This window comes from Myotis yumanensis, unplaced genomic scaffold (assembly GCF_028538775.1).
Source record: "Myotis yumanensis isolate MYYU_CA2020_CCGP unplaced genomic scaffold, mMyoYum1.0.hap1 SCAF_6, whole genome shotgun sequence".
In the NCBI taxonomy this organism is placed as follows: Eukaryota; Metazoa; Chordata; class Mammalia; order Chiroptera; family Vespertilionidae; genus Myotis; species Myotis yumanensis.
The window spans coordinates 38,682,708-38,701,422 of NW_027223757.1; the positions used below are offsets into that span (position 1 = coordinate 38,682,708).

The following is an 18,715-nucleotide window of genomic DNA, read 5'->3' on the forward strand; positions in this document are numbered from 1 at the left end:
GTCAATAAAGCCAAGGCTGAGAAACCCTGCTGTACTCTTTCTTTATGCACACACTCACAGACATCTTTGAAGTGACTGTAGGCAGTGTTAGTTCAGGAAAGGCAGAATCACAGACACTCCTCCCCGCTCCTCCGAAAGTCACCTGCAATTCAGAAATCTCTTTAGTCAAAGAGACTCTAAGGAGTTATATATTTATCTGGAAGATTAAAGAACAAATACCATTTTAACCTTCTAAAAACTGATTATCATTAGGTATAACGCAACCTTTTAACTGTAAGCATGAAGGAAAGTGCTGATTATTTAAAATAAATGGGACCAAGAGTCCCATGAATAATAAAAAACTTGGTTAATAGAGTATGACCAGAGAATAATGCACTTGGCTTCTGTGGAGAAATTAAAGTACATGTTGTGAATTGGTATTAAGCAAATTGCAGGAAAAGTTAGCCTTAAAGTACCGTGATCCTGAAGAAACAGCCTCAGGGGCACAATATATCACATTCAGCCTTTATCTGTCCTGTTTTGTTCATGACTTCTTTCACCTTGGATAACCCAGCTCAGGCCTTGGAACTTTTTGGAATGGTAAGGTATCGCACTCTCCACATTTACTTTCATCTAGAACAGACCTGAATTTTATTGCCAGGAGTTTATCTCTTGCAAATGAATTATTTTTGAACTTTTAGTTTGCCTTACTTATTTTGGGGGCACAGACTGTGTTTAATACTTCTGAGCATAACTCACTTTATCTAAAATGTATCCCTGAAGAGTTATGCCTAGACTGAATGTTTGGCAATAAAATCCAATTTTTAAATCATGAGGGAAATTTGCCATTCAAAGGGAGTCTGGGGCTAAACGTTTTTGCAAAGTGAATAATTATTCCTTAATTTTCCCCTTGTTAAGTCCGATTTTTAAACGGAGCCCAAGTCTAGTCCAGTGGTATGCATGATGCTAATTTAAAATATATCAATCATGAATTTGAAAGGATTTTGAAAGTTGAAGAGAGCTTTGCAAGCTATTTTTAAGAGTGTAAAACTGCACAATACATCCTTTTTTATTAATAAGGGTTTTAACACTTGTTTGGGATGACAAGAGAGGATGCTAGATATACTTGAAAAAAAGAATAGGTTGCATTATAGAAATGATAACCACACTGACGGCAATAAGGAAAAAAGAATGGTTGGTAACGTGTCATTTTGAGAGTCTCTAACGGAGTTAAGAGCGTGGATTTAGAAACCAGATTGCTTGGGTTCCCATCCCTGCTCAGCGTGGCCTTAGGCAATTTGCAGGACTTGGCTGTGCCTCAGTTTCTTCATATAAAACGTGGAGAATACTACCTACCTAATGGGGTTGCTTTGAGGATTCTGCGATCATACACGAGCCATACTAAAGTACTGGGTGGGGCCAGCGGTCCAGTTCTGAATCCTGGAAGGGGAGCTCTTCCAAAGAGATGACTCTCCGCACCCTTGAGGGAGGTACGGCTGCTTCTGCCCACGGGGGTTAAACCAGCCTCAGCGAGGAGGCCAGTGACTTGGATCAAGACAGAGGACATTCTTTGGGGAAAAAGAACCCTTTGGGCCGGGCCACGCCACTTTTCGTTTGGTTGGGAGCTGAGGGCACGAGATCAGACCCACGCGTGCGCTTTGCATCCCCACCACCCCCGAGCCACAGCTCCGCAGAGCCCGCAGCCGCAGAGGTCGCCACCACGCGGGCCCAGGACCACGGCCGGGGCGGACGATGAGAGCTACCAGCCCGGAGCTTTCCAGGGAGGGTGGCCGACGCCCTCCTTTCCGGGCGGGCTGGAGGCCGCAAAAAAAGACCCTCATTCATGACACAAATACTTGTGTGTGCCCACGCTGTGCTGGGCGCTGGGGATGCTCAGATGATCACACTCGGCTTAGACTCCAGACTCCAGCACTGAGCATCTGCCCCGCCATTCCCGCCACCCTCGGCCCCCACAAGCCAGAGCCAGGAGGTGGGAGGAGCTGAGGCCTCCACCTCCAGAGCCACGCCCCCTCTGGGCTTTCACGGCTGTGCCGTAAAGCAGGGAGCAGTCTTAGCTCCAGAATAGCCCGCCTCCGTCTTTACGACAGGCCGCATTCCCCGCCTCTAAAGATGGCGTCCCCCATTTAGGTATCCCCCGTGGTTTCTACCCCAGCTGGCCGGGGGCAGTGCTGAGCTAGGGCAATTATCCATCTAGGCTGGGCTGCAGACAGCTGCCCTTCGAGATCGCTTCTGGTTACAGCTTCTGGAACCCACGCACCTCTAAGGGTCAAGAGTCGCCGATTCCTTCTAATCCCTGCTAAGTCCCTCCTCTGCCCCTGGTTAGTTTCCCCGCGCCACCTCCGGGCACCCCGAAGCCCCCGACACTCCCAGACTCAAACTATGAGCCTTCCGCCACTGCTGTTTCGCTCGCCCCGCCATCTCCGGGCGCCGGGAAGCCCGCGCCGCCTGTGGTGGTCCCCGACCCTCGGCCCCGTCTCGGTGGGCTCCTGGCGGGGCCGGTCCTCCAAGGCCCCGGCCTACTGGAATCAGGTGGTGTCGGAGGCGGAGAAGATCGTGGGCTACCCCACGTCCTTCATGAGCCTCCGCTGCCTCCTGAGCGACGAGCTCAGCAACATCGCTATGCAGGTGCGGAAGCTGGTGGGGACTCAGCACCCGCTGCTCACCACCGCCAGGTGAGCTCCTCTCCCGCCGGCGCGCTCGCACCCCCTCGCGAGTCCTTCTTAATGGCTGGCACCCCGTTCGTGCTTCACTAAGACTGGCTGGCTCCCCGCCTCTCTCTCTTTACCTCCTCCTTTCCTCAGCCCTCCTAGACGTGGATGTTGTCTCTTCTCTAGTCCACTCACCTTGACATTCTTCCTCTCTTTGCTCAGTTGAGCGGATAAGAGGTTTTCTTTTGAGGAATACGTGTACACTTTTTGCGTTTTTCCTTAATGATTGAGAGTGAAGATGCCTCAGTGATTAGTGGAGGAACTGAGTGAGGGGTGTGAGTTTGAGTCACTTGCTAGAAATGGTCTTTTAAAAATGGGATGGATTCACTTTCGATTCTGCACTATTCAAGAGGTCACCTCTGGAAAGAATGGAAAGGGGAGATAGGCTGAAGGCAGACAGTTCTTTCCAAGAATGCCCCAGGCTTGACGTAGGGATTTATCCAGTCAGTAGTCATTATCCAGTCGGGATTTTTATCACTTATGCTGGAGTACCGTGAAACCTGCCATTAGGATTTTAAGGACCACAACTTTTGCTTCCACTTTAAAAAACACACACCAACTTTTTATTTGTAAATAATTTCAAAAATATTGAAAAGTTGCAAGAATAAAATAGTACAGTGAGCACACTTGTATATCCTTTAATCAGATTCATGTATGATATATCTATCTATACTAATAATAGACAAATATGTAAATTGGCCATCCCTCTGTGAGGCCCACAGCCAATCAGGAGAGAGTATGCAAATTAACCTGACAAAGATGGTGGGCCTGTGGGCAGCGTGCATGCGCCCAGCGTGCATGGACCCTCTTTAAATACAGTTCCTCATGTTGTGACCCAACCATAAAATTATTTTCGTTGCTACTTCATAACTGTAATGTTGCTACTGTTATGAATCGTAATGTAAATATCTGATATGCAGGATGGTTTTAGGCGACCCCTGTGAAAGGGTCCTTCGACTGCCAAAGGGGTCGTGACCCACAGGTTCAGAACCGCTGCACTAGAGCAAAGTGAGCCTGGAGCAAGTTACTCTTGCGGGTGGGGGATGGAGGGAAAGCAAAGGTGAGAGACTTAAATAAAGTCAGAGTGTCGAGGAAAAATTAAAAGGAAGATATCCTGCAACTTCTAGGAAATCTCCACCAATGGAGCAAAGAAAAAAAAGACCTATTATTCTGTGAGCACCAAACCAAACTGGGTTGGGGGCATCTCAGACAATTCGCTCATATGATGGCAAAAATAGACAGAAACTCCTGGATTGGAGAGGGCTCCCCTGAGGGCTCCCAGATTGGAGAGGGTGCAGGTCGGACTGAGGGATCCACCCCCACTCCTGTGCACGAATTTCATGCACCAGGCCTCTAGTATACAAATATTATTCACATGTATATATAAAATATATATACACACACAGATACACATATATATTTTTTTCTGAATCATTTGATGGTAGATTATATACATCACTAGAAGCCCAATGCACGAATTCGTGCATGGGTGGGATCCAGCCAGAGGGAGGGGCTGCAGGCAGTTGGCCGGCCAGCCCCGCCCCACCCTCAAACTCCCTGTGGAGGGGACAATTTGCATATTAGGCTTTTATTATATAGGATGGTCCTTTACTCCTAAATACTAAATTGTGCATTTCCTAAGTATAGGAATATTATTGACATAATTACATCACAGTAATCAATTTAGGCACATTTAATGTTGATACAATGCTTTTATTTAATTTATCATTGGTATTCCAGTTTTGTTAACTAACCTAATAATATCCTTCATAAAAGCATTCTTTCCTCTTCTAGTACAGGATCCAGTGTAAGATCAGATATTGCATTTAGTTGCCATGTCTCTTTAGTCTCCTTCAATCTTGAGGAACATTTCCACAGCTCTTCTTTGTTTTTATGACTAGAGCAGTGATTCTCTAATGCAGTGGTTCTCAACCTGTGGGTTGCGACCAAAGGGTCACCTAAGACCATTGGAAAACACATATATAATTACATATTGTTTTTGTGATTAATCACTATGCTTTAATTATGTTTAATTTGTAACAATGAAATTGGGGGTCAGCACAACATGAGGAACTGTATTAAAGGGTCGCGGCATTAGGAAGGTTGGGAACCACTGCTCTAATGGGACAGTTTTGCCCCCCTGGGGAACTTTTGGCAGTGTATGGAAATCTTGTCACAACTGGGATATGCTAGTGGCATTAATGGATGGAGGCCAGGGATGCTGTTAAACACCCGACAATGCCCAGGCCAGTCCCTAATAATGAAGAATTATGTGCCCCACAATGTCAGTAGTACCAAGGTGGAGAAACCCTGGATGAAAATGATCTCTTTTTATGTTTTCTTTTTTTAAATTAATCTTTTATTTTGAGATAATTGTAGATTCACTTGCAGTTGGAAGAAATAATACAGAGAGATCCAATGTATTGTTTAGCCAGATTTTCCCAGTGGTAACATCTTGCACAACTACAGTAAAATATCATAAGTGTAATACTGTTGTTGATACAGTCAAGATGCAGAACATTTCCATCACTATAAGGATCCCTCACTTGCTCTTTTATAGTCACCCCCACTTCCCTTGCCCACCCCCTTGCTTTAATTTTTTGAGACACCTGTAATTTCTTTGTTGCTACAAAAGTTACCAAATATCAATAGTGGAGTGATTTTATTTCTTGGCATCATTCCCAGTTACCAAGAATGTCATCTTATGAGTGGGCTAAACTTGTCCTATAGCTGGAATGTTAGTTCTCCAGAGATTCTATATGATAGACACTCAACACACAGACACACACATATTATAAAGCTTAATAATGGAACTAAAGAGTTTATCACTCAATCTAAGAACTATAACTTTACCAATCCTGTTGATGGTGAGTTACTCCCCTGTCCATCTGCCTGACCTTATGTATACTGGATTTTGTGTTTATTTTTCCTTTTTAAAATTGCATGAATGTTTCCATAACTAATAACATGTTTAATTTTTCTTCTTTTTGAAATTTATTAACATGGTAGTTTATTGAATATAATCTGTTATGACTTGCTCTTTTAATGCATCATTGTTTCTAAGATTCATCCAGGTTGTGTTTAACTGTACTTCATTAGTTTTTCACTGGTATTTAAAATCCTATTGTGTGAATATGCCACAGTATTTTTTTCAGTCAGCTTTTGGGTTGTTTGCATTTTTTGGTCGTATGAAAGTACTGCTGTGAATATTCTTGCACAAATCTCTTGGTGTACTTGTCAAGAGAACAGATACAGGAGTATATGCACATGTTCAGCTATAGTAGGTAATACCAAATTGTTTTCCAGAGTGGTTGTACCAGTTTACACTCTCATGAGCAATGTCTGAACTCAGGTTATTCCATGTTCTCACAACACTAGAACTATGAGGTTTCTTAATTTTTGCTAATCAAGTCGTGGGTTTCTGTGTGTGTGCGTGTGTGTGATGGGAGTGGTAGTGTTAGCGTTGGAAGTTGTAATCGTATATTACATTGTGCATATTGTAGTCTCTGTAATAAAGCATTGAAGTGAAAACAGTAGAGCTAAAAAGAGCCTTATTAATTTGTATATTCTGAGAGTTCCAGTTCATCTAGTTAATTGCCAGACTATCATATGGGGTCTTGGAGATGATCCCTTCTGAGGCCACCAGAAACACACTAGATGAAAGCCTATAAGATTGATGGCTTTGAAACTTTCCAGATTGTAGCCTACCCTGCATACCTAGTTACATTGTGCATATTGTAAAATAATTGGAGGGGGATAAAATAAATAAATTTCAGCAAAGTTGTTGGAGTAACATCTATGAATTGCTTTATTTTGTAAGAAAAGAAAGCTAATCTGCATGTAGTTTTATTACATTTACTTTGACAGTGTGTTGCAAATTATTTAAAGTCTACTCACTGGTAGCTGATGAGCAAAACACTTGTCAGAAGGTATATATACATGGTGGGGCAAAAATAGGTTTACAGTTGTTCCTGTGGAAAATAATACAGTAATTAATAAGTAGCAATACAGGAATAAATTGTGTTTTGTGTATTCACAACTGTAACCCTACTTTTCCCCATCCTGTATATCTGTTTTAGCGAAGGAGCAGGCATTTATTTGATCCATAGGGTAGGCAGATTGTGGTTTTGTAAATTATAGTTAAAAACATGGACAAGGCAGCTATGTTATTTCACATGTTATGCTCTTTGTTGAGATTTTGTCAGCAAAGCATTGATAATTAAGAAGATGCTCTCAGCATATTAGCAAAAGGTCACAAAAGACCCCTTGTATTGATATAGTTAGGAGCATAGGAAACCAGATTTGGTAATTCTTTTACAGTCCCATTTTATATTTGGAGTCTCCATTATTTACTTAAATCAATATTCTAACCCATCTGGTCATTTTACTTTTTGGATAAATCTACATAGTATGTTAGGGATGAATCAGGTCTGTTAGTCCTAAAATTTAGATGAACGGTGACATTTTTGGCAAACAGCAGGAGAAAAAAAGGAAACCACCATAATCTGTTATTTACTACCTTCTCTTTCTTTACCTAAGCCATCTCATCAAGAAAAGGGAAATATGGATGAATCTTGAGGACATTATGCTAAGTGAAATAAGCCAATCACGAAAGACAAATACTGTATCATTCTACTTATATGAGTTATTTAGAGTAGTCACATTCAGAGAAAGTAAAATGGTGGTTGCCAGGGGCTGGAAGGAAGGGGAAATGAGGAGTGTTGTATAATAAGTGTAGAGTTTCATTTTTACAAGATGAAAAAGTTCTGGAGATTGGCTGCGCAACATTGTGAATATACTTAAAAATGTACATTTAAAAATGATTAAGATGGTAAATTTTATGTGTATTTTACCACAATTAAAGAAAATGTCAATCTCAAAAGTTTGTATGCTGTATGATTCCATTTATACAGCATTCTCAAAATGTCAAAACTATAGAGATGGAGAACAAATGAGTGGTTGCCAGAGTCAGGGGCAGTGTGGGGGAGCAGGAGGGATTGTAAATACAAAGAGGTGATGGAACAGTTTGGTACCTTGATTGAGATGGCGGTTACATAAATCTGTACATGGGATAAAGTTGCATAGAATTGTATACACCTTCACATACAAATAAATGCAGTTTAACAAAATAGTGAAAATGGAATAAGCTTTGTAGTTTTGTTACCACTAATATACCTATGTTAATTTTTTGGTTTTAATATTGTACTACAGTATATACTGGTAGAAGCTGGATGATGGACACATAGGACTTTTTTATACTATTTTTGCAACTTTCTGTGAGCCTATAATTATTTCATTATTCTGGAAAGCTAAAAAAAATCACTTTGAATTGAAAAAGAAAACAATGAATGAACGAACGAACGAACGAACGAACAAGTAGTAAGTAAGCCTGGGAGACTGGAAACATGTATGTTTTAATTTCATCTCTGTCAGTAGGGAACAGTGTGACCCTAGGAAGTTATTCCATCTCACTGGAACTTAGTTCCTAAGTAAAAAAAAATAAGGAGATTGACTAAATGATTGCCAATTCTAGACTAGTGTAGAAGTTAGTGTCATAACTGAATATGGCAAGTAAGGAAGCCATTATCACTTCTCAAGGAGGAAGTGAGCAGACTGAATGCAATATGGTTATACAACTCTAGAGTCCTTTTCCTACTATTTAAAACTCCTAAAAGCTCAGAAGACAATGTTTTTTTCAGACTCATAAACCTGATCCAAACTGATGAAATTATTTATAGCCTTTCTTTATTCCACTTAATGTGGATATTCTTGCATTTTGCTGCAGAAATATTAATGTATTTGATTACAGGATACTGCCCCATATCCTGCTAGACTGCTGGGTTTAAATGCACCTTCCTAAAATAAAAAATGTTTAGCCTGGCCAGTGTGGGTCCGTGGTTGAGCGTCAACCCATGAACCAGGAGATCACGGTTTGAGTCCCGGTCAGGCACATGCTGGGGTTGTGGGCTTGATTCCCAGCAGGGGGTGTGCAGGAGGCAGCCTATCCATGATTCTCTTTCATCATTGATGTTTCTATCTCTCTCTTCCTCTCCCTCTCCTTCTCTCTGAAATAAATACAAATATATTTAATTCATTTTTTAAAATTTGGAAAGACATTTTTGTTTCAGGAACTTTGGGTGAGGGATTGTTGGCCTGTCCAGGTGGGACAGTGATATGTAGGATGCAGTAGAAGCCCAGCTATGTGATGTAAATTGATAGTGTGGGAGAAGCTAAAGAGAGTGACAGTGCATCAACCCCTGCTTCTTCCCAGTACAACTTACACCCTGTGGTTCATTACTCTCTTGCTAATTAAATGTACTTGTGCAAAATATTTTTTTTTATTCCTAATCACATAAATTTCTGTATAAATTTAGTTTTAAGTACTTTTAGCTTTTATAAATTCACTTCATATACTATCTACTGTTCAAGAACTTAATGCTTGCCTTGCCCAGTGTGGCTCAGTGGTTAGAGAGTTGGCCTGTGGACTGAAGGGTCGCTGGTTCAATTCCCAGTCAAGGGCACATACCTGGGTGCAGGTTAGATCCCCAGCTCCAGTCAGGGCATGTGTGGGAGGCAACCAATCGATGTGTCTCTCTCACATCAATGTTTCTCTCTTTTCTTCTCTCCCCTTCCCTTCCACACACTCTCTAAATATCAATAGAAAAAAATATCCCCAGGTGAGGATTTAAAAAAAAGAACTTACTGCTCTTAATAATTATATGGAGGCACTTAATTATTTTAAAGTTGATGACTAATACTTTTTATATAGAATTGGTTAAATATTTGTTGCTTCAACAGCTGATTTTATTGAACAGTATGGCTTTAATTGATTACTCTTGATAGAGTTGGCCCTTAGGATTAAATTTTTGTTTAAATACCGTCTTTTTACTTTTGCCTTCAAAACACTGATCTCTATTTCAGATTTAGATAGATGGGATTAATTTAGTATACATTTACTGGGGACAGATTATGACATTTAGTCTCTCTCTTAGAAGATATTGGTAAAGACTTCTTATTCCTGACTGAGTTTACTACATTTACTTGACTACCTAAAAAACCTTATTTGTCTTTTCTGCATGGTAAAATTCTTCAGAGCTCTTTGAATTTCTTATTAGAAATTTAATTTTAGCCTCCCATGTTTATGAAAGACCCTTTCTAGATTCAGTTCTGTAATTACTGATGGAAAACCTACGTTACTTATGAAGAACTTTTTCTTGGATGACCAAGAGAAAGTTATAAATTTTAATTCATTCCACAAATATTTGAGGTGCTCTGGGCACGGGGTGTACAAACAAGAATAAGACATAGTTGCTGCCTTTCAGGAATTCATGAAAGACAGTATAGTGAGCATGACTTCTGGAATAAGACTGTTTATATTCATATCCTGGTTGTACCACTACCAAGCTCTGATCTCTGGCAACTTACTTAATCTCTCTGTGTCTTAGTTTCCTCATTTATAAAATGAGGATAATGATAGTGAAGGGTTTTGTGAGGATTAAATGGGCAAATATAAGTAAGGTGCTTAGATAGTACCTGACATGTAGAACGTATCCAACTGTTATCAAACATCATTATAATTAGAAATTATTTTAGTGGGGAGGCATACAAATAGAATACGTTGAGTATGCATGCTGTGGTATGCATGAACAATATGCTGTAGAGACAGAGAGGAAGAGAGAAATCTCTCTTTAGAGAAAATTGAAGACTTTCAAAGATGAGGTGACATAAGAGTTGTGCCATGTTGGATGAGAAGGAAATGGCCCCGGCAGGAAAAGAATGTAAGATGTAAGGAATTGCTTAGTGCAGTATAGGAAAGTAGTCATTTTGTATGTGCTGAACATGGGATGGGATGGGATGGGATGGGTTAAAAAGTTAGGCTGGAAATGTCTGCTTATGCCAAGATACAGTATCTAATGCTATACTTGCCTTCCATTGTAAACAAATAGAAAACTGGATAAAATACATGATCTATATTCTTGGAGTACAGATAGCTTGAAATACAGGCAGCAAGTCTCAATGAAATGACTTCAGCTGAATATTGAACATTGAGTAGATGTTCTTGGCATAGGCAGTGGTGATGGAGATAAAGTGGAAATAAAGGATTCAAAGTACACTTTCAAAGAGTTGACAGGAGTTGGTAATTTTGAGACTAAGATAAGATAACATTTAAAATACACTGAGTATATATGGAGTACTATAATGAGATACTGTTAACTGATAGAGGGCATACAGGAAGAGAAGCATGTTTGGGTCCTGAGAGTAAGGGAAAATGTTGTAGATTTGTTGAACTTGAAGTGTTTGTAGCATATGGAGATGTCCAAAGAGCAGTTAGGAATGGGTCAAGTGCTCTAAGGGAGATAGACACCAGAGCTAGGGTTGGAAGATGAGAATTAAAGCCATAGGGGTTGATGATCTCTTTGGGATGGGGAATAGAATTATATCAGGGCTATTTGGTGGAAAACAAAGAAATCGACTTTGGATTACTTAAGCAAAAATAGGAAATTTATTGGAAGGTCACAGTAGATCACAGTTTCAAAGGGGGAATTAAAAAACTCAGGCTTTAAGAAGAATGGGAACTGGGGATGCTAACAGATACTAGTAGCAGGAATTTACAGACAATTCCACTACCATATAACACCATTGTCAGGAAATTTTGGCCTGAACCACCTTTCATTCTTATATGGCTCCTCCAGGCTCAAATTCCTGCTAGAGAGAATCTATTTGGCCTTTCTTTTGTCTTGTACCTAATGTAAATCAGTTCCTAGACTGGCAAATTGTGTGGTATGATTGGTTCTGCCTGAGTCATTGGCCACAAACACTTTCCTTGGGCACAAACACTCATTTTGCCATTGGGGAGTTCAATATAGACAGGGATTTCTGCCTATCACAACAAAGTCTGAGATGACCTAATACCCTCATACCATATCACCTTGCTGCCAGTTAGAATCACCATGGCCACTTTGCTTCTGGCAGTTAGCTGCTACCACCTGGACCTAGCCTCCCTGAGGCTTCTCCCATCACTTTCTGAGTTCGGAGAATCCATTTCATTTGTAGTCCCTTCCACCAGAATTCTGGTGGAAGAGCCAGGAAACAAGAGCCACTAACTAATATGATTAATAATAATTGTGGCATGCCCCTTACCGATCTATTTCTTGTGTCAAAAGTGAGGGGAGAATCTTCTGGGACCAGTCAGAAGACATGCTAATAGCAGTATGTTATGTGAATAAAAGTTTTATATAGTTTGTATAGAGGAAAGTGGAGTGAGAATAGCATCTTCACCATAGACTTCCCTTATTCCAAAGAATGTACCCAGACTGCCAGAACCACTTTCATTTTGGGAATTGAAATTTAGTTTCAGTCAAGTACCATCATCTATCATAGGAAATTAATGCCAATTTGAGTAACTTTTATATTCAGATTTTGTTTATTTTAGTTGTATGAGAACTCAAACCATTTTGCGTTTATAATTTTATATTTATACATATTTAAATACAATTTTAATAAAAATCATTTAAGGATGACTGAATTCTTACCCTTTAAAAATGTTCCATATATTACTCATGGTTGTGGAATACTGACTAATCTTAATTCTGGGCTCAGTTGTAAGGATAAATTGATCATAGATTTTTAAGAGCTAATTCTTTGTGATAGAGTCTAACAAATTAGGATTCAGATATCCACTTCTCTTCATATTGCTCATTACTATCATATTTCCAACTGCTTTTCATTGATACTGTATTCTATAATTGCCCTTTACTTCTTCTATAGGATTCAGAATTTGCACACGTGCGAGCGTGTGTGTGTGTGTGTGTGTGTGTGTGTGTGTGTGTGTTTTAAACACCTTATAGGCCTTTTATTTTACAAAAAATATTTATCTATGCTTCTGGTTTAAAGAGTTTAGTGGATGTTTTTTCAAAAATAGTTACCGCAAAGTAGGTTTTAAAAATGGGTACTAGATGTTAACCATTCAGATAGCTGTTTCTGGTTTAATACTTATTCAAAGTTCTAGATACACGTTTTCAGATTATAGAGTGCAGCTGGATTTGCTTTTCTCCCTATGACTTACCAAAGGATTCTCAAAGCCTTTCAGTTTTTCTGTTTTCATGTACTGAAACTTCACTTTAACAAATATCTAAAAATAGCCCTAAAAATTACCATTCTCTCAGAATCTTTTTGGAAGGTTATTTTATTTGCTCCAATGATATTTTTTAACAGACCAAATTGGTTTTATTTTCAGAATTGTGAGGCTAGAGATATGTACCAAAGGTAAAAATTTAGTTTTACTATTTTCCCACATGATCTAAGTAATGACTAAGGCAAAGGTAGGAAAGGGCAAGATCCTTTGGTTAGGAAAGGTTTTACTCCAATTCAATTCTGGGAGTACTTATTAAAGGCTTTCTGTATGTCAAGTATATGCTCAGCAATGAGAATATAAAGACAAAAATCATCTCTTTCAAAAAGTTTATAGTCTTAGAAATACTTATACCTAAGTCAGAGGTCCACCAAAGTGATTCTGTTTTTCTCAAGATTATGTTAAGGAAGATATTCTTGTCATTGTACTCTCTTACCCTTTTCTCCTGTTTGTCTTTCTCCTTACTATATTTATTGTAGAGTATACTCGTCAGTATGTTTTAATAAATTTTCTATTTTAAAAATATCTAAATATATACTTATTGCTCTTTATAATCTATATATATAAAAGGCTAATCCACCTGTCCGACCAGTTGCTATGACTCGAACTGACCACCAAGGGACAGACACTCAATGCAGGAACTGCTGAGCTGCAGTGACTTGGCAGCAGCGGTTCTCAGGTGACGCAACCAGAGAGAAGGGAGCCTGATTCTTCGCAGCGTGCGGTTCCACCTTTGGCCATGGGTTATGTTGTTGCTGGGACACTGTCGGCCCCAAATCTGGTTTACTGCACACTTGCGTTTGCATTCCACACCCTATACTACAGCAACTTTGCAGAGTGCCCTCTCGCACCCCTTGGGGGATGTTGGAAAGCCGGTTTTGGCCCTATCCCTGCAGGCCAGGCCGAGAGACCCCACCTGCCTGAGGGACCTCACTCACTCTGCAGACACCAGGGAGGGGCCACGGGAGGTTGGTTTCAGGGCGTGTCCAGCCCATCTTGCCCTGTTCTGCCCCACCAGCCACCTTTTAATTAATTTTCTTTCAATGTGCACGAATGCGTGCACTGGTTCACTGGTTAGATATAAATAGAGATGTAGAGATTATAAGCTTCATGATGAATGGGCACACACAGCCCTTGGCTTGCATGGATTGTTTTAAAGCAAATCTGGTTGAGTTCTGTTTGTTTTTAGACTAGAAATGAATGACATCTTTTCAGGAACCTGGAGGAAACACAGAGAAAAAGCAAATGTTGCTGTATCAGGCAGGGTAGTTTTATTTTTCCTGGGAAACTAAAAAAGCAAGTAGGGTTTTTATCACTATAATTTATAAAAATCTCTAATTGATAAGAGCCTTCTTTAATATATGTTATTTGATTTTTATTTGTTTGTTACTCCTTACTGGAGGATATTTTTTCCATTGATTTTTAGAGAAAAGTGGGAGGGAGGGGGGAGAGAGAAACATTGATGTGAGAGAGACATCAATTGGTTGCCTCCCAAACTCGCCCAAACCTGCAACCCAGGTATGTCCCCTTGACTGGAAATTGAACCCAAGACCCTTTGGTCTGTGGGCCAACTCTCTAAACACTGAGCAACTGGCTAGGGCTATAGCATAGTTTTAAGTCAAGGTTCATTATTTTTGGCCTATGGATATTCAGTTCTTTCAGCATAGTCTGTTAAAAAACACTCTCTTTCCTCCATTGAACTGATTTTGTACCGTTGTCAAAACTTAATTGGTGTATTTGTATTGATCCATTTCTGGGTTCTTGTTCCATTGATGTATATTTCTGTTCTGCCAGTACCACACTGTCTTGATTATGATGGCTAAATAGTAAGACCTAATGTCAGATAAAGTGATTCCTCCTACTTTTGCTGAATTGTTTTAGAATAACCTTGTCTGTGTCTGTCATACTTCTGGTAATGGTAACAGCAAGACCTGGCCTCTCTCCTGCTAGCTCTGACTGAGCCCAGGAGAAGATGGCATATTCTCTTTGGGTGAGCTTTTGAAAGTCAAACTGAGCACAGAGTAGAAGGGAGAATTTTTTAGGGAATAAGATGTTGGTCCTAATGTTAAACAGAGATAAGATATCATTTAAAATTATATTTGTAGAAAATATTCCTTTAGTGCAGTGGTTCTCAACCTTCTGGCCCTTTAAATACAGTTCCTCATGTTGTGGCCCAACCATAAAATTATTTTCGTTGCTACTTCATAACTGTAATGTTGCTACTGTTATGAATCGTAATGTAAATATCTGATATGCAGGATGGTCTTAGGCGACCCCTGTGAAAGGGTCGTTCGACCGCCAAAGGGGTCGTGACCCACAGGTTGAGAACCGCTGCTTTAGAGGTATCAATACAAAACTATTTATTACACAGTATTTAGAATGGCATTGTCCTGCTTGAAAGCAAAGGAATAGATGGCTAAGTAGTCAAGGACTCTTCTGTTGTTTTCATTTTATTCACTGTTGTGAGGGACTTGGGGTTAGATTTCTACAGCAACCACAGTCTGGACTACATAATACCAACACGTTGTGTGCATGTGGTATTAACTCTTATGCCTTATACACTATATGTGGCTGGCAGGGTTATGGTTGCTATGGAAATCAATCTTTGGATACACTTGGTTGATAATGATGTTTCTCATATGTGGATTTTGCTGCTGAAAGAATGTGAGGTGATGCTATGAGTTGACCAAGAGATGCATAAGACTTTGTCAGTAATTGCCCTAGCTGAGAATTTCACATTTGAAAACTTTAAGTTATACATTAACTCACAAACATACTAACATCTGTGTGTGTTTTGTTTTTAATGTATGAGCTTGATACCTGGAATATATGACTTTAAAGAATGAGTATCAGAGGACTTTGACAGAGGCCTTCTCTTGGCTAGTCTACACATTTCTAAAACATCCCGTAACAATTCAAAGACTAAAGATCTTGCATAGTTTTAGTAGTCTTATAATAAAGTCAGTTGTCAGCAGAAAAGTGAAGGAAGTGTACACGGTTCTTCTTGTGAATTATTCTAATTTAAATACAAGGACTTGGGGTAGCAGCTAATCAGAACCTTTTTCTTGGAGTACTGTACTGAGGAGTCCTTTGAACTTCACAGATGAGAAACACAGATGAAGTAGAGAAAGGGATTTTTTTTTTTTCTTTGACACTGTCAGTTAAATTAGGACACAGCTCCCAGTCCTAAAGTTAAGCTAAGACAAACCATTGCTGAGTATGTTTATTTGCAGAATTCTTGAAAGAAATGTATTTTTTAGGTTGACAGATATTCCTGCTTTGGGTTAGGGAGTCTTGTCAGTTATGAGTTGACATACTAGAGTAGTGATTCTCAACCTTGGCTGCACATTAGCATGTAGGGCCTTTAAAAAGTACTGATGCTTGAGCCTAGCATATTAAACCAGAATCTTTGGGAATGGGGAGAAAGCGTGGTATTGGTATTCTTTCTTTTTCTTAAAGCTGATTACTTGGTACTAATATGCAATCAGGGTTGAGAACCACTGCAGCAGAGTATGTTTTCATCTCGAAAATTAAATTTTAGCTAAATTTGTATATTAGAATGTATCATTAGAAGTAATACAAACATTACAGAAAGTTTAGAAAGGGCAGTCTTACCATTTATATTAGTTTCCTATTGCTGTTGTAACAAATTACTCAAACTTAGTGGCTTCAAACAGCACAAGTTTATCATCTTGCTTTTCTTGAGGTCAGAGTCTAAAATGGGGATAAAATTTAGGTGTTGGCAGAGCCGACTTCCTTCTGGAAGCTCTAGGGAGAATCTGTTCCTTGCCTTTTCCAACTTCCGAGGCTGCCACATCACTCCAGTCTCTGCTTCTGTTGTCACATCTCCTTTTCTGACCCTGACTCTTCTGACTTCCTTTTTAAAGGGGCCTTGTGATTATATTAGGCCCATCCGGGTAATGCAGGATAATCTCTCCATCTCAAGACCCTGAACTTACTGACATCTGCAGAGTTCCTTTTGCCAAGTAAAGTAATATCCACAGGTTCCAGGGAGATCTGGACATCTCTGGGAGGCAGCGGGGGACGGGGTACAATTGTATAGCCTACCATACCTGTTTAAAATAATTATCACTTTGCTATTTGCCTTCCTAATCTTCTATTTGTATATTTTTATTTTAATATGATCATCTTGCATACACAGTTTTCTTTCCTTTTCTACTTAGTTTTCATAACCATCATTTTAAATAGCCACATAATATTCCACTCATTATCATGCCATATTTCATGTTGTATTTACCCTATTGTCAGATTTTATGTTATTTCAGATTCTTATTGATAGATCAAGCTGTTACTAATATTTTTATTTATTAGATGGAGTCCATGAGTAAGAGTACTGAGCTAAACACTATGAACATTTTATAGTGTTTAATTAAAATTGCCAAACTGTATTTTTGGAACATTCTAATCAGTTTATTATAAGACAATCAGCAATGTATGAAAGTACTAGTATCACTATGTCTTTGCCAATATTGGTTGTTGTCATTTTAAAAAAGAATTTTTTACTAATTTTGTGAAAAAATGTTACTCTGATTTTAATTTAATTTACTTGAGAAAATTTGTATGTTTCTATTTATTAGTTTCTCTTTGTGTATTTGTTTATTTCTCATGATCTGAGTTCTTTGTTAATCCTTATGATATCTTTATATAATGAAGTTGAATTATATTCTACAGATGTTTTCTTTAAAACATGTGTTTTAAAATTTAAAATGTTTATATCTTTTTCCTGTGTGATTCTTCTATTTTCACTATGCTTAAGGTTTTCCACTTTACAGAGGTTTGCAGTAAATATTCAGTTCTGTTTTCTTTTATGATTTAGTCACTGCCCTTAGCAAATTGCTGACAAGCTGTTTGGGGTACAGACTTACTGTATGACTTACTGTACTGAAGCAAGTACTAAATTAATTTGGTTCTGTTTACATACTTTATCAAAATTGGAAACATTTCAAAAAGGACTAGAGAAGAAATCTAGCAATTTCAGTGCCTTCCTAAGATGTTTATTGCCCTTTGCTGGAAGGTTTCTTCACTGTGCTGTCATGCTGTGTGTTCGTCCAGATAATTGAGGATGATGGTCAGCTATCTTAGTCCATGATAAACAGACAGAATGCACTTTAATTGCATTCTAATTTATTGTCTGGTGAAAGTACCGTGCTAACAAATCAACCCGGATATGACTTATTGGATAGCCTTTGCACTTAGAGGAATAATCAGTTTGTAATCCTAAACAACATGAACCGTTCATCTTCTAGATTGCTCTCATATTTATTACCCTCAAATGCCTGTGCCGGGCTTCTTTCCTGTTTATTTCCCATTTCATGGCTCCTATGCCTCCACCCCGCCTGCTATAAGTTGGTGGAGTCCTATTCTTACTAATTCTATAAAAAATAAAAATTTTGCCCCCTAGAATATCCACTACATCCTTTAATGTCCTTTTACTTCCCACTGGTTCCCAAAAGGAGATATGCGAATTAAACTGAAACAACAGTCAGCCCCTGTTGCCTTTTTTTTTTTTTTTTTTTTTTTTTAACAACTTTGTGCAGAGAATTGCTTTCAGGGAGTAACTTTTGCCAACTAATGCAGTTCTCTGATGCAATACCTCCTTATAATTCTACCACTTAAGGCAATTTCAGTGTGAACAACCTATGGCACTAGTTCCACAGAATAATTTAGCATTACATTTCCTCAGTTGACCCCAATCTTTCTGAATATCACTATTTAAAGTGTGAGGGGTACCAAACAGGGTAGCATAACCTAAAGAAGTTTATACTACTTGATATAGTTATCATAAAGAGGTGATAACTGGCTCCTCTATTTCAGATACCTATCCTGCAACCAAAGAGGATAAGAATCCTTATCT

At 39.1% G+C, this 18,715-nt stretch overlaps 1 protein-coding gene across 3 annotated transcripts in view; it reads left to right on the forward strand.

Annotated features, from left to right (window-relative positions):
• The first annotated feature begins 2,112 nt into the window (after positions 1–2,112).
• PDSS2 (decaprenyl diphosphate synthase subunit 2) overlaps positions 2,113–18,715 on the forward strand; it is a 200,474-nt gene continuing 183,871 nt past the window's right edge. For all 3 annotated transcript variants that reach the window (XM_070419293.1, XM_070419296.1, XM_070419294.1), the window contains exon 1: positions 2,113–2,672. In XM_070419293.1, coding sequence (XP_070275394.1) covers positions 2,380–2,672 — 293 coding nt within the window. In that variant the 5' untranslated portion in view covers positions 2,113–2,379. The remainder of the gene's footprint in view (positions 2,673–18,715) is intronic.